Source organism: Halichoeres trimaculatus, unplaced genomic scaffold (genome assembly GCF_033239565.1).
Source record: "Halichoeres trimaculatus isolate MK-OKI-2021-1 unplaced genomic scaffold, fHalTri1.1 fHalTri1_scaffold_8, whole genome shotgun sequence".
Lineage (NCBI taxonomy): Eukaryota > Metazoa > Chordata > Actinopteri > Labriformes > Labridae > Halichoeres > Halichoeres trimaculatus.
The window spans coordinates 1,089,444-1,105,662 of NW_027437186.1; the positions used below are offsets into that span (position 1 = coordinate 1,089,444).

General features: G+C 40.2%; 1 protein-coding gene across 2 annotated transcripts in view; it reads left to right on the top strand.

Annotated features, from left to right (window-relative positions):
• Positions 1 to 4,393: 4,393 nt before the first annotated feature.
• Positions 4,394 to 16,219, top strand: part of pcca (propionyl-CoA carboxylase subunit alpha) — a 39,270-nt gene continuing 27,444 nt past the window's right edge. The window contains exons 1-6 of one of the 2 annotated variants that reach the window (XM_074676024.1): positions 4,394 to 4,522; positions 6,780 to 6,857; positions 7,802 to 7,849; positions 8,385 to 8,453; positions 8,967 to 9,080; positions 9,351 to 9,404. In XM_074676024.1, the coding sequence (XP_074532125.1) occupies positions 4,466 to 4,522; positions 6,780 to 6,857; positions 7,802 to 7,849; positions 8,385 to 8,453; positions 8,967 to 9,080; positions 9,351 to 9,404 (420 nt within the window). In that variant the 5' untranslated portion in view covers positions 4,394 to 4,465. The remainder of the gene's footprint in view (positions 4,523 to 6,779; positions 6,858 to 7,801; positions 7,850 to 8,384; positions 8,454 to 8,966; positions 9,081 to 9,350; positions 9,405 to 16,219) is intronic. The other variant, XM_074676025.1, reaches the window with a different exon arrangement.

The following is a 16,219-nucleotide window of genomic DNA, read 5'->3' on the forward strand; positions in this document are numbered from 1 at the left end:
TACAATACTAGTTGGAGTAACCAGTGGTGCTAGTACAAGCAAGTAAATCATCACCAGTCTGAACAAACTCTCTGAGGGCAGTTGGTAAACAAAATGAAAAAGCCCCTGAGAAGTGTACCTGGACAGTTTTCCAGATGCAAAACCCGTGCCAGCCAACCAACATGGACCCCTGTCATTCAGCTGTGGCATTTGAGAACCGAAAACTCTGTTTTGCCTGTGTCATGCCAGTGTACTAATGAAACTGCATCATCCCCATCATGAGTGGGGATGAACAATAATTGTTTTGTTTAGTTCAATGTTTTGGTGTTGTAATTGTCTACGAGGTTTTGCAACACCAATATAAATTGCTTTGTAGGTTGTAACGTCATATAGAACAGTAAAACCAAGGCAATATTTTCTTTGTGTGATTTGACATATAATACACTGTAATTCAAGTCCTTGTATGAAGCTTGTCAATTCATTCATTTATTCATTTTCTGAACCACTTCTCCTGTTCAGGGTCGCGGGAGGCTAGAGCCTCTCCCAGCTGTCACTGGGCGAGAGGCGGGATACACCTAACCTGACACGCCATAGGGACAGTTTCACATATCCGCCACGGAAATATTTCTCAAGTCCATCTGGGTAGCAGCTCTTCAGATTTGTTTTCAGAGGCGGGACCTTCAAAAAAAAAATCAGCGGGTGATTGAACGGCCATTCTGATTGACACACTCACCACAGACCAATCCGCATCAAGCCACGGTATGACATAGCTTATGTTTGCCGCTGCTGAGAAACAATAGACAAACAACTACAGGAACACGAGAAACAGCTGTGATAATGGCGTTAGACGACTGCTGCTGTTTTTGTAAAGTTAACTTAAGAATCAAAGGAACATTGACAAGTAGGAAAGTCTGCTGACGTCACGTCTTCTCGTCACTTACGCTGCTCCCACAGCTCCTGCCTCTCTTCCCTGATTGGGCCGGTCAGAATTTAGCTGAGTGAAATCGTTGGTCATTGGAGCCTGACAAGATGGATCTGCAGGATTTCAGAAACTGAATCAGGCAGGTCCATCTGCTCTGCAGGGTTAGGGTACACCCTGGACTGGTCGCCAGTCAATTGCAGGGCTGACACAGAGACAGACAACCATTCACGCACACACTCACACCCAGAGACAATTTAGAGTGTTCACTTAACCGGATGAGCATGTTTGGACTGTGGAGGAGGACTCAGGGAGAACCCATGCATGCACTGGGAGAACATGCGAACTTTACATGCAGGGAATCAAACCAGTGACCTTCTTGCTGTGAGGCTGCAGCGCTAACTGTTGCTGTGCAGTCCAGCTTGTCAATTAAAAAAATACCTGTTGTAGTAATTCCAAAGTTTATCTTTTTTATTTTTTCTTAAAGTACTGCTTTAAATTAATACACTGGCTGACGCACATTACGTACAATGCATTTTTATAATAAATCCATAAACTGGGATTTAATAATGGTACAATCAATGTCATTCGTTGTTCTTAAAGTAGAGAGTGAAGTTAAATAACCCATTCAAACATCAGACGATCAGAGAGACATGCAGATCACGTCAGTATTGGGTTGGTCCGTCAAAGACCATAACTAGATGTCAGAGCAATGTGTCAGAAATAGGTACAAATTGTGACATCTAAATCTGACTTTTTTGGTCATTGTAATGACGTTAAGCATTTGGATGTCATTTGCAGACCAAATCTAGACGTCAATGAGATGTTCAAAATGGATCCAAACATTTTTTAGACGTTAATCTGACCTACATACGACATCCAAAAAAGACGTTATAAAAACTTTCATTCTGCACCTTCAGGAGACCTGATTTGGACGTCAAAAATTACATTAAATTTACGTCATTTCAACATCACATTGCTCAGTGGTAAATAGTGACAATTTGTAAGTGTGTACATCCTGCCCCTCCCTACCCCTCCCCTCATTGAGCCACCCCAGTCTGAAAGTTTGGACACGCCCCTACACAGAAACACACAGTAAAGGCTGATTTTATGCGTCTGTGGAGTCAGCGGCTTTGTGCGGACAAGTGAAGTCATTTTCGCACCTTCGCCCCCTCGCACAGTCCCTTTCACATGTAAAGTTTCCACATGGCGCACACTCAAAAAACCTAACCTGCCGGACAGAGACGCGCAGACAAGATGGCAGAAGAACGGGATCTCCTTGTGGTCGAAGTGCAGAAAAAAACAGGCATCTGTATCACTCCTCACACAGAGATCATCATGATAACCGAGTGGTAAATAATTCATGGCGTGAAATTGCAGTCAGTTTCGGCAGAGAAGACAAGTCGGTTAAAAGAACGGAGAAAAATCTCCAGGACAGATATGTCATGTTGTAATAGGGTGACCAAGTGCTTACAATCCAAACGTGGGACAAGGGGTGGGTTTGTGCAGGAAAAAAATGGGACAATGTGGGACACATTACTCCAATGCTGAAACGCACGCTAAATTTTTAAATAATGTGCATCTAACCCCGAAACATTGGTATTTCTATTAAGACCAAGCTTATAGCCTCATTACATAAAAAACAATTTGATTGATTTGCCCACAGAATGCCCATTTATGTTCTTCTTTCTTTTTTTTTTAATCTCCCTTTAACTGAATTTTTCCAGTTCAAAGGCAATCAAATGCATTCATCACAGGAAGATAACACTCATAAAACTATCAAAAAATGTACTTAAAAAAAAAAAAAAACTGCAAGTTTCTCAGAGCTTGTGAAAAATTGTGATTGTGTACATTTAAGGTATCTGCTTTTTCTTACATTCAGTGTATTTTCTCAACTCTTAGAGGTCAACTTATCTGGGCGCAATAAAACAAAAAGACACAACATTTTAACTTTCTGCGTGGGCCATTTATTGTAGGTTTTACATCGTGATGTGTGTCTCTTCACATCATACTCACTTCCATGCGCAGTGGAGAAATACTGGATCAAGTTCCCAAAACACTCGCTGTGAATCGCCCTGCACTGGTTTTGATCTTAAACAAACATGTTACCAGGTCCTTTTTTCTCCGAAGATTCATGTTATTCCACCAGTGTCTGAGGCTTTTACCTATGTTTTCATGTCAGAGGGCGGAGGTAAGAAGGACGCAGGTGATAGGTCGATAAACTCCTGAGGCCACATGTACGATGATATTGATTGACAGCGGCTATGGTGAAAGTTCTCCTGAAGCTTTTGGATGAAAGTCATGCTTTCAGAAAGGAGACTGCCTTCGCTGGCAGGAGCCGATCAAATGCAGAACATCGTCTCAATTTTCAGGACGTGGGAAAAGTGATTAGAATGCTGTGCAGTCCTGCACAAAGCAGGACACCTGGGTGCATCTCAAAGCTCCAAAGTTCCATCCTTCCTTCCTCCACTTGCGTCGTTCACTAGCATTTTAGTCCCTCCCACCAGAGATGCATGGGAGAGATGCGAGGAAATGAAGAGAGGAATGGAGATTCACTTTTAGAGCAATGGGACATCGGCTATTTTTTAGACCATCTACTACATACACTCTCACACACACTAGTGCAACACTAACACTCTCACACACACTACTGAAACACTCTCACACACACTAGTGCAATGCTAACACTCTCATACACACTACTGAAACACTCTCACACACACTAGTGCAACACTAACACTCTCACACACACTACTGAAACACTCTCACACACACTAGTGCAACGCTAACACTCTCATACACACTACTGAAACGCTCTCATACACGCGTTTCAGTAGTGTGTATGAGAGCGTTTCAGTACTGTGTACGAGAGCGTAACATTTTAGTATTATGTATAAGAGCATTTCATTAGTGTGTATGAGAGCGTTTCAGTAGTGTGAGTGAGAGTGTTTCACCAGTGTGTATGAGAGCACAACATTTCAGTAGTGTGTGTGAGAGCATTTCAGTTGTAAGCGTGTGAGATTTTTACTATAATGTGTGAATATGTTTAGTTTCATATGTGTGTGTGTGTGTGTGTGTGTGTGTGTGTGTGTGTGTGTGTGAATAGTGAGTGAGTGAGAGTGTTTCACCAGTGTGTATGAGAGCACAACATTTCAGTAGTGTGTGTGAGAGCATTTCAGTTGTAAGCGTGTGAGATTTTTACTATAATGTGTGAATATGTTTAGTTTCATATGTGTGTGTGTGTGTGTGTGTGTGTGTGTGTGTGTGTGTGTGAATAGTAATCCTGAATAATGTCCCTGTCGGCCCCTCATAGAAAACAGCCTGAGTTCTTGTATTTCACATTTTTTATGAATGATCTGAGTAAAGCTAGGAACTAAAAAAACCGAGCCTGAGCCAGTCGACGCCTCTCGAGCAACCACTCTGGTCCCTTAAAAGTGAAACGTCACTAAACGCGCATCCAGGCTCGCGCTGGCTTGCCAACCTCCAATCAAATCTGGAGGAGAAGATGAAGACGGGGTACGTCATCACGTCAGGTGGTATAGTAGTTGACCGTCGGCAGGGATCAACATGGCTGCGCCCTGGCTTCTCTCTCCATCAAGAAGCAGACTGCTGAACACCGCGAAGGTGAGGAAACTATACATGCTGAGCGAGCTTTTAGAATAATCTGATATCAATTTATTCTGTTCATTCATGGATGGAAAAGCTGTAAGTGTATCCCCTGACTGAGATCAGGACCATAGGTAGAAAGGTGACAACATGATTTAGATAGAAGATAACACGATACTACTGCAGGTCAGACGGTGAGAAAAAGTGACCATTGTACAGAACAAATCAAAGAAACTAACGCAAAAACCTTGAAATTAAGTGTGTAAATGGTTTGTGTCATTTCTTATGTTAGAGGAATAGAGGGAAAAAATCAAGTGGAAATGCAACAATACTTTTTTCAGAGAGCTGTCAGATATAAGTGGTAGTCACCAACATCTTACAAACTACTAAATGCAATAATGTGGGGTTCTTTAATGTTTTTTAGATAGCAATAAAGTACAGCATAAAAGCACACCGATATCCAAGCACACATCAAAACTTACGACTAGCAGCAGTTTACTATCGGGACACAGTGATCTCTGGTGCATGTCTGCCACCTTCTGGACTGATTGTTATCCAACATTTAAATGGAACTCATTTAATGGCTCTGCCTTGAAATGCTGAATCTCTACCCCTCATCAAGCAGCAGGAGTCCAACTAAAATTACACAAACATTTTTAGTATCAATGCAGCAGTGGAACAGTATTCTTACATCTGTGACCTTGTTCACAGTAGTAGACACATACTGTGTACATTCTGCACTTCCACAGGGTGTATGAAAAAATTCTCTAAAGATGTTTAAACCTATGAGGAGAAACAGTGATCTATGATTGTCAGACAATACACCATACAGAGAAGTTCGTATATTATACCTTCAATTGCAGGACATGCAGTGGATTCAGGTGACCTGACCTGTGTTGCAGCTGTGTGTGTGACATGTGAACTCTTCTCACCAGAATGTTGTGCTAGGTGATGACAAATGTTAAGTTATTTAGTCCAATAGAGTTTTCTTATCATATCATCTCTGTACCTTAGAGAATGGCAGAGAGGTGTACTGTGCCTGACCCCTGAACAGTTGAAGCATGCTTGGGCACATTACGGTACAGATGGCCAGTGTGACCGTGACCTAAGTATGCAAGAAAAACCTCCCTAGCTTACAGAAATCAAGCTGAAATTATGTCTGCACACCCAAGCCCAATGTAATCCACAAATTGTGTCTGTAGTACCGAGTAACAATTCACGTAAAATCAAAAGGCATCATGTTTAGGTACCTTAACACATCCTTGTGACTGTGAGAGAGTGGAAGAGAAGGCGATTTTTCATGCTGGATGAACACAACATTGCAAGTTTCTATATTGAAGAATACATTTGTCAAATTGAAAAACTTTGAGATTTTATTGTTGAACAAATTTTTTGTTACCACATAAACACACAAAGTACCAAAAATTGGTACCGTTGAGTTCTGATACCGATTGCCAGGTACTGGGCATTGGTACTGTATCATTCCAAATGCAAAAGGTACCCATCCATACTTTCTTCTTTCGTTGTGATGCCAGTGATGTCTAGACCAGCATGCACGTTTTACCAGCTGGGAAAGTTTCAGGATGGAAAGCTTTGTATTTGAATATACCAGTCTTTTGAGTGATTGTTCCAGTGAACGGGTTACTAAGGATCACTCAGAAATAGATTTATTAGACTTAACCCTCCACAAGGTATTTAAAGTGAATTGCACTTACACACACTTGTGACTTTATAAAAGACAAACACAGTAACTCTAAGTAAATGGTTGATTGTGATTTTTTACTTACAGATAGTTTCTTAAATTTTTGAATTTTATAAGACAATTGATGAACAAAACAATGACAGATTCTGTAATAGAATAGAGTCATATGGAGAAGAAATTTTGTTGAAATTTAAGCTAGCTTATTTAGATATGATACGGAGAAATCTGACACCAAGTGTGAGACAGGTTTCCACTAAAGATGAACATTTTCTAAGGAAATGAAGCCTCTATGTTATGGTCAATCAATTACTATTACTAAGTGGCCTAATCTTATATATATATATATATATATATATATATATATATATATATATATATATATATATATATATATATATATATATATATATATATATATATATATATATATATATATATATATATATATATATGTATATATATGTGTGTGTGTGTGTGTGTGTGTGTATGTGTGTGTGTATATGTGTATGTGTATGTGTGTGTGTATATGTGTATGTGTATGTGTAAATATATATGTCTATCTGTCCCTTGTAGAATGTCTCATTCCTGTCCAGATGCTGTGCAGCAATCAGCCATGCCCAGTATTCTGCTGTTCACACTCCTACAGAAAAGGTAATGCAGTTCTGTTCTTTTTTTGCTAAACCAAGGACTTGATGGTGATAGAAAGTCTAGAAATGATCATTCTAAAGCAAGACAAGTTCAGTCTTTAAAACTGTAAAGGGCAGGGTTTGCGTGAATTTTGGTTACTTGTGAGTGGATAGAACATTCAAACTAGGCTGCTTGGCCTTCGATCAGTGCTAGCAGCTGCTTACACCCATAGCCTCCGGCCATGACTACATGAACACAGTCACTAGCCCAGCAACCACTGTTAGAATCATGTCTCTACGTAGGAGAGAGTCAAGAGCCATGCACCTGACTTGGCATGTTAGCACAAGCTAATCACGGGTATTTGACACACACCAGGTTAGCAGAAAGCTAACTTGTGCATCCAGTGCTACTCTCCAAGTTCCTGAAAGCAAGAGAAAGTTGAGCCACGCTTCATCCTTGTTGAGGAAAAAGCTTTATCTGTTTGGTGTTTTATTGAAATGAAACTGTTTCACTTTGGTTGTGCTTTTCTTTCTATATCCACTATCCTAGCTGCTCTGATTAACTTTTTCCACTTACATCATCAGCACACAAAGCCACTTGTGATTTGCTGAGGAAACCACGTGAACCTTCCACCTAGAAACGTGCTGACACAACCAAAACATCAACATAGAGGCAGTGGAGGAGGTTGAGGCACACACAGACACTGACACACATGCATAGAGGGCCATAGGAGACGATTAAGCAGGATTATTCCTGTAAAAGTTGACATTTTATTTTTAAGGAAAATCCTGCAGGCTCTACCTTAAAATATAGAGTAAGATTTCAGAAGTGCTGAAACTTTAAAGTGAGCTAAGTGGAGAAATTGTTTGTTTCTCCTGTTATTACTGACATATTGGTAAAGAAAAACTAACAGAAACCTTTGCTTTGTCAGTGATCAACTAATGAAATTTGCCCTTTTCCTTTCACAGACCTTTGATAAGATCCTCATCGCCAACAGAGGAGAGATCGCCTGCAGGGTATAACTGGCTTACATTCAGATCTTTGCTGCAAACACAATGAGATTTATGAACATCACTGCTGAATACACTCAAGAGCTCAGTCTCATGTCACAAAGGTTAAAACAGGGTTGTTTAAGGTAACTTACCTATAGCGGCTGCAACGCTAATTTTGAGACATTAAATATATATATTTTCTATAATTTAAATGTCTGCTTTGTTCAGACATTTTCAGCACGTTGCACCTGCTGTTAGACAGCCCATTGGCCTCTGCACTGAATTTTAAGTACTAAAATAAAAACACCACTGAATGAAGCTTTCAATATCAATGTGCCACAAACTGTAAAGCAATTGTTTTACCAAGGCTTCTTATTATGTAAGCTAATCAAATAGTAATTGTCCCCTCCCAATTTAATTCACATTTTATTTTTTTATCTTCAATAAAAAGTGCTAATGCTATATATATATATATATATGTGTGTGTGTGTGTGTGTGTGTGTGTGTGTGTGTGCGCGCGCGTTCACGCCTGCACCTGCGTGCATGTTTTTTTGAACAGGTGATAAAGACGTGTAAGAAGATGGGCATCAGGACTGTGGCTGTTCACAGCGATGTAGACTCTAGTGCTGTGAGTCACCACCAGCTTTGATTGTCTTGAGTTAAAAATAGTGCTGAACACTTGGAATATAAATTCTCGTCTTTTGAAAGTGAAGGCTTCATCCTGTCTACCTTTTTGTTCTAGAGGTGTTCATTGAGTAACTGAAACTGCAGAAACCTCAGATACTCAGTGTGTAAAGGTCATAACATGCCCGTGCAACCACTGAAATGCAGTTATAAAAGTTGACATTGACTTCTCAGCTGCACCTGCCAATAAAGATGTGTGTTGTCCACATATAACAAAATATTACATTATATTTCAGACATTTGGGCATTCCTTAGCTAATCTAAGATTTAGATAAAAATATTGTTGTGTGATTTTGCTTTTTTGTTTTGTTAAACCTTGTCAAACCTTTCACTTTTCCGTACAGGTGAGTCTAATTGTCTGGTTTTATTGTTCTATGTGTGTTTAATCAGGTCTATATCTGACTGCTGCAGAGAAATATGCTTCAGTTATGGCTTTCTTGTGTTTGTGTTTGTCAAGGTTCATGTAAAGATGGCTGATGAAGCACTATGTGTTGGCCCAGCCCCCACAAATAAGAGCTACCTGAACATGGATGCCATCATGGAGGCCATCAGAGTAACAGGAGCACAAGCAGTAAGCATGAATATGGTTGTTTTTATTCTGTGCTTTTCAGTGGTGAATTCAATATGTGACATTTTGTAACAAAAATATAATGTGTTGTGTGCAAGAAAGATTTTGATCCAGAGGCACAACACCTCTAAACAGTGCACATTTTACACAGTCGTATCAGACTTCTGTTGTTATCCACTTATCAAGCCACTAGCAAAATCAAACCTGAAGAAAAGTTTGAATTTTAAGTCTTTTAACCAGGTACAGTCCTTTAAAACATTGTTCTTTGTGAAGGTTCATCCTGGCTATGGGTTCCTCTCTGAGAATAAAGAGTTTGCAAAGCGACTGGTGAGTATAACTATCTGCCCTCCAAACTCTGAACTCTGTCTCCCTTCCAGACTCTGCTCCCTGCTGACCCCCCCACGCATCTGCACATATTCATGTTCTTGCACTTCTGCTTTTTGAACTTATGGTGAGATGCTGAACCTCCTTAATTGATTACTTGTACTTGTACTTGTATATGTTAATGAGTAATGACAATAAAGTTAAATCTCATCCCATACCATGTTAACCAGGTACACAGTCACTTTTTGTCTACATACACACTTAAATACAATTGAATCCAAAGCGTTTAAAAACTGTTGATGCTCTCTGTCATTTCTTTCAGTTTCAAACACCATTTACAAGTTAAAAAAGAAAGGAAAATGCTGAAGACCTCAGTAATTTTAATAAAAACTTTTCCTCAAACAGGTTATTGTATACTTAAAAGTTAAACTAGAGTGCACATATGAGATTCATCCTGAATTTATTTCACTTAACTTTCTAAAAGAATCTATTTTCTCAAACCTTGAATAGTTGTTTTTCTCTGAAGAACTAGAATAAAACTTAACAATTCTGGTGTTTGAAAATGAGGTAGGGCTGAACAATTAATCAAATCAAAACTGACATTGTAATACAATAGAATACAATTTTCAAATCACAGACTGCAGTTTAAAAAAAAGTTTCATGTACACAGACCTGGAGGGAGTATAGTCACTTCTACTCGTTCTTCCTTAAAATTAGCAAAAGTCAATATGCTGTTTTTTCTGGTAAAACACTGAGCTTCAGAGATCCATACAGAGTGATGATCCAGCAGAATGATCGTGGCTGGCAGAGATTTACCTCTTGTTCACTAGTCTTTATGGTTTTTTAATTGTTACTGACAACTGGAGGTCAGTTAAATTTCCCAGGGTTCCTTGTTCTCTTTCATTAAAAAGTGCTGGAAATAATTTTTTTGTTAGTTGACAGTATCCTCCGTTGTGTTAGTCATATAATATAATGATTTATTGGTTGTGTTTAGTGAATTATTTATTCAGTTTGTTTTTTTTTCTTCTTATTTTCTTCCCCTTGTCTGCATTGTCTTTCTAGCTGTTCACTGTGACTGATGACAGCGTTGAAAAGATCAATGCATTTTTTATCTTTTTAGTGACAAATATTTCAGTACAATTAAGTTAAGAGTGATTCACTGCCAGTGACCTTCACTGACCCTCCCTTCATGCTACTCCATCAAATCAAACTATATTAAACCCCCGATGTGGGCTGAAGGGTAGGGCTGTGTTACCTCAGTGTAAAATGAAGGGAAATTGTGACAGAAAGCACGAAACGAGACAGACGGGAGGAGGGGAGGCAGACAGGTGTAGATATTAATTGGAGGCTGTTCAAGTGCTGTGTTTGTCTAAGACCATATAGGAAATAAGGGCTGTAAGAAACCAGGTACACAGTTGTGAGGTTTTGATAGTAGCAGTTCACAAGGATTGAATGAGAGTGGGGGGGTCATGCATCACAGGATATAAAAAAATTGTGAGAATGTTGAACTCGGCATGTTCTGACAGAACACATCACTTCTAGAGTAAGTCTCGACAGGAGCTTGAGCATCTCTAGACATGCATGTGAGGTGATCACCGAATACCCAAGTGGCTGCCCGTACCTGGGGTAACCACTGCAAAGGGCATCCCCTGAGACACCAGGGCACCCAAGACTCACCATGCAGGCACCCCAAAGCCACTGGACCCAGAGACAGCCCCGGGGCCCCCATGAGGAGCCAACTCACCACCCCAGGGGCAACAAGGACAACCCCAGGTGATCCAGGGAGGAGGCCGTCCCCCTGGCCCCCAGACCACCCCTACGTACCGTTCCCAGCCAACCCCCGCCCCCCACAGCAGGCCAGGGGTCCCCATCCCCCCGGGAGCCAAATTCCCTGGGACCAGGCCGCTCCCCAGGGGGAGGGAGCCCGAGGCTCGGTTGCAGCAAGGTCAGTCAGGCTGGATGTGGGCACATGACGGTCCGGTCAGGCTTAAGCCTTGTCCCTCAGAAGAGCTGGGCTAGGATATGCACCAGAGGGCACCGCCCAAGTGACCAAAGGGGGCCCCAGGGTGGACAGTAGGAAGGGAGAGGCACTGCGGGGGAGACCCCTACCCCAGAGCACAGGGGCAGCCAGGGTACCGCCAGGGAAGTGGCCAGCGCCATCCAGAGGTCCCGTCGACCATGCACAGATCCAGCAACTCCAGGGCCCAGGAGGCAAGCCACAGAACACCCTAGTAATCCATGAGGAGGTCGCCACACCAGTAGGGTAGTGGGTCAGGTCTGGGTGCCTAGATGGAAAGATGCCTCAACTACCATTACCAGAGTATACTTATCTTCTCAAAGTCCCCGGAAGGTGAACTATTTCAAAAAGAAAAAGAAAAAAAAAAACAGAGCAAAGGGGCAATACTAGTTTATGTACCGTGCATGTGTGAGTTGGTGTGTGAGTGTGTAGGGTATTGACAACCAGAAAAAAGTTAGATAAATAAATAGATAATGTGGGATGAGGTTAAAGTATTTGGGCTTTTAGTTGTGGGTAGAAGTCGTAGGAAACAGACATGGAGAGGGAAACTCTAAGATTTAGCTTAGGCGAAATCTGAGCTTGATTTTCTGATTCTCAATTTTTCTCAAAGAATACAAGTCTAAGGGGGTACTTGGTGGACTTAGAGGTGTGTGGTTCCCAGAAATCATTTATTTGGGTTTTTTATTTTGGTAAGAAAGGGTTGCCATCTAGATTCAAAGGACTCTAGTGTATTATTAGCTGCAGCTGAGTTTTTCTCCATTGAAATTTGGTCTATTAATAAATTTTCCCATAACTTGATTGTAAGATCTTGTTTTGATTTCCAGTTTAAGAGGATAGCTTTTTTTTGTGCCAAAATTAAGGATGTTGAGAGGACAGTGGAGTTTTTATTATGTCTAATCATTTGAGTTATGTCACTAAGGATACAGGCAGTTGGGCACAGCTGGATATTGCAGTCCGACATCGTTTTTAGTGTAATAACAACCTTTGGACCGGTGTGCAGGTCCAGAGAGCGTGAAAATATGTGTCTGCCGTATCTAGTGTGCAGTTAATGCATTTGTCTGTTTCAGGTAGTCCCGTTTTATGTAGTTTTGCCTTGGTGTAGTGTGTCCTATGCATGATTTTATATTGTAGTAGCGGTAGGTTTTTGCTCATGTTTTTATTGGAATGACACAGAGGGGTCGGCCTGATTTAAGATAGCATATATTTTTGACATACCTTTTTTTTTTCACTTGTTATATTTAATATTTTACCAGCTGAGATTGAGTCATGCTGCAAGTTGATGATATTATTGAAAATTGGGGTGACCATCGATTGCAGCTGCATGTATTCTAAAAAAATTGGAGTGATGCTGAATTTCTTGGCGAGAGAGGTGAGACTGAGGAGATTTTTCCCCTCTGTAATTTGTTGAAGATGTGTGATTTCTTTTTTCTTCCAGCTGGGAAAGTGAAGTGTTTTCTTTTTAAAAGAGAAATCAGGGTTGTTCCAGATTGGGGAGCAGAGTGATGGGACGATTGAGTGAGACTTTGTGATTTGAACAGCTTTCCACCAGGCCTTAAAGGTTGTTGATATTGTTATACTTTTGAAGCACTGGTGTTGTTTTATATTTTGTGTGATAAATGCAAGATCTGCTAACTGTAGGTCACCACAGAGTGCTTGTTCTGTGTCCATAATCACAGGAGGAATCACTTTTGTTGTGCCATTGTGTCAGGTACTTCAGCTGACTCGATAGGTGGTAAAGCTGGAAATCGGGAGATCCAAGTCCACCTTGGGATTCGGCTCTCTTTAAAGTGGAGAGTTTTATTCTTGGTGTTTTATTTTTCCAATAAAATTTGGTTACTGTGGAGTTAATCGATTTGAACCAAGAACTTTTTGGTGTGATTGGTATCATTGTTAGTAAGTAATTAATTTTTGGCAATATTGACATTTTCATTGTTGATATTCTGTCTAGTAATGATAAAGGTAGCTTAGACCAGCGGTGGAGGTCCTGTTCCACTGTTTGTAGAATAGGCGAGAAATTTAGATTTAACAAACAGAAATAGTTTGGGAGAGATATTAATACCCAGGTATTTAATATTACCAACTCTGAGTTGGTGATTAGATGCAAGTACTTCTGTTTTTTTCTTTTCAAATTTGTTTGGTGAGATTATACATTTAGTCCAGTTCACAGAGTAACCAGAAACTTTTGAAAAAGATGAAATTATATTGGAGTATTCAGAAAGGGTGGATTGTGGGTCCTCTAAAAGAACTAACATGTCATTGGCATAAAGAATTATTTGATGTTCTGTTGTTGGTGTTTGCATTCCTCTCATATTTCTGTTTTCTCTGATTGAGGCTGCTAATGGTTCGATGAATAGTGCAAAAAGAGAGGGAGAGAGGGGGCAGCCCTGCCTAGTACCATTATATAGAGGGAAATTTTTTGAGATCAGCCCATTGGTGGAGACAGTGGCCATTGGAGAGGTGTAAAGCACTTTAACCCATCCTAAAAATGTCTCAACAAGCCCAAACTTTTTTAATGTTGAGAAGAGGAATGTCCAGTTGACTTTGTCAAAGGCTTTCTCAGCATCTAACGACAATATTATACTTTCTGTGCCTTTTTGTTGTGATATTTGCATCAGGTTAAATCGTTTTCTGGTGTTGTCCGATGATTGTTCTTTGATAAAGCCAGTTTGGTCGGGATGGATAAGGGCGGGGATAACACTTTCAAGTCTAAATGCAAGTACTTTACTAAAAATTTTAATATCTGTGTTAATAAGTGATAGAGAGCGGTAGCTGGCTGGGGTAGTCAGATCTTTATCAGGTTTTAAAAGTACAGTTATCATTGCTGTATTCATAGTTGAGGGAATAATGGCAGAGGTTGTGAATTTTTGGATCATTCGAATAAAGAGTGGTGATAAAGTTTCCCAAAAATGCTTGTAAAATTCAGCCGGGAAACCATCAGGGCCTGGAGATTTATTATTTGGCATTTTACTGATGGCTTGGTAACTTTCTTCTGGGGATATGAGCCTATCTAAACTATTTGCTTGATCTTTTCTGAGCTGCAGGAGATTAACTTGGTTAAGCAGATGGTTAATTTCGCCCTCACTTGGGTTGAGATCAGATGCACATAACCTCCGGTTGAATTCTTTAAACACGTCATTCAGAGAAAAGAAAGTTTGACGCGTGTGGGTGAGACTGGTGAGGGTGTGCATTTAATTTATTCATTAAGCAGGAGTGTGAAACTCAAAATAACCACGGGGTCAGTTCGGGATCTCGGAACAGCTGGCCATCAATGTACAGTTTGTGTACAGCTGTTACTGCTCATTGCTGTTTTGTGAGAAGTTCTTTGCGGATGGGCAGTGGGATTTTACAACCGGCCAGTTTCATTTATTTTTTAATTTAACCTGGAGAAAGACTCGTTGGGATTAAAAATCTTGTTTCCAACAGTTTCCTGGCTGAGACAGCAGCAGCACAGTTGCATTTTTACCACCAACACAAATACACATTATACACCCAACACATCACGTAAATATGACAAATACCTCCAGGATTCAAAAACATCATACATCAGACAGGCAGAGAGATTTTTTGCCAAATTCAGTCCTGACCCTGGGGACAGTGAGTAAAACAATATCCTGTGATCGAAGACCATGAATTCCTGCATTATGAATGCAGAAGATAATTGTCCCACCCAAAAAAATCATTTGCTAAATCGCAATTGCAATATCGGTCCAATAAATCGATTAGATTAATGATTATTTTCCACAATTGTTCAGCCCTAAAACAGCAGATTTTTCATTTACCTTTAAAAGGGTGGTTAAGTTAAGCCTTCAGGTAGGAGCAGGGTTAATTACATAGTTGTCATTAGAATGTGATGGAGACTTGTTGAAGTAAGTCGCTCTGTGTGACCCACAGCTTTATGGGTATCATTTGTTTTGGGACCTCCAGAGTGTTCTCTATGGCAGTGTCATTCAACCTTTTTTGATCCACGGCATTATTTTTACACTGGAAAAACCCCACGGAACACCACCAACCAAAACTATGATAACCTGTCGTTCTGTATCCTAATGATGAAAATATCTTAATTAATTATACTCAGTCAAACCGCTTTAGATGCACACTTACCTCATTGACAGCTCCCAGTCTCTCTCTGTTTTTAGTTTTTATTGCAGTCAAGGTTCAAAAAGCTCAGCTCAGATATGTTGTGGGAAGCTGTTTAATGTTGACACAGACTGACACAGAAGAAATATATTACTTTCAAAGCACAGTCACTGGGCAATACAATGCAATTTTTTATTTTGGACCAGTTAAGTGAAATTCTAACACACACACACACACACACACACACACACACACACACACCCAGCGCCAGATCACAGCAGAAGTGTTTTAGAGTTACCTCTCTCATAAATCAGGTCTATACATTGTTTTTTAATCTAACAGACTAAATGCATAGCAGACAGAGTGCCTACAGGCTTCATGTGACTTCTCCTTATTTCCTCACTCAAAGTAGAACATTTGTATTCTTTTTATTTTCACTACAAACTACTTAATATTGCTGATTTGGTCCTGCGCTTTCTTAATTCTCTCCATCTCTGGCGTGCTTGTGACCACACTGAAACCTTTCCCGTTATTCGTCTCAAAGTCCTCTTTGTACTTTTCTTTTGTTTTTATGTTAAAAACTGTTAAGGACTTTATTTGCATTCCTTCGGTTACATAATTCATGACTCCGTGTACCCGAAAGCATCTTATTGGGACATTTTTTTAATCATACATTAAGTGTTTTGATATTCTATTTATTTCAACTAACGCTGTATAAATAAGG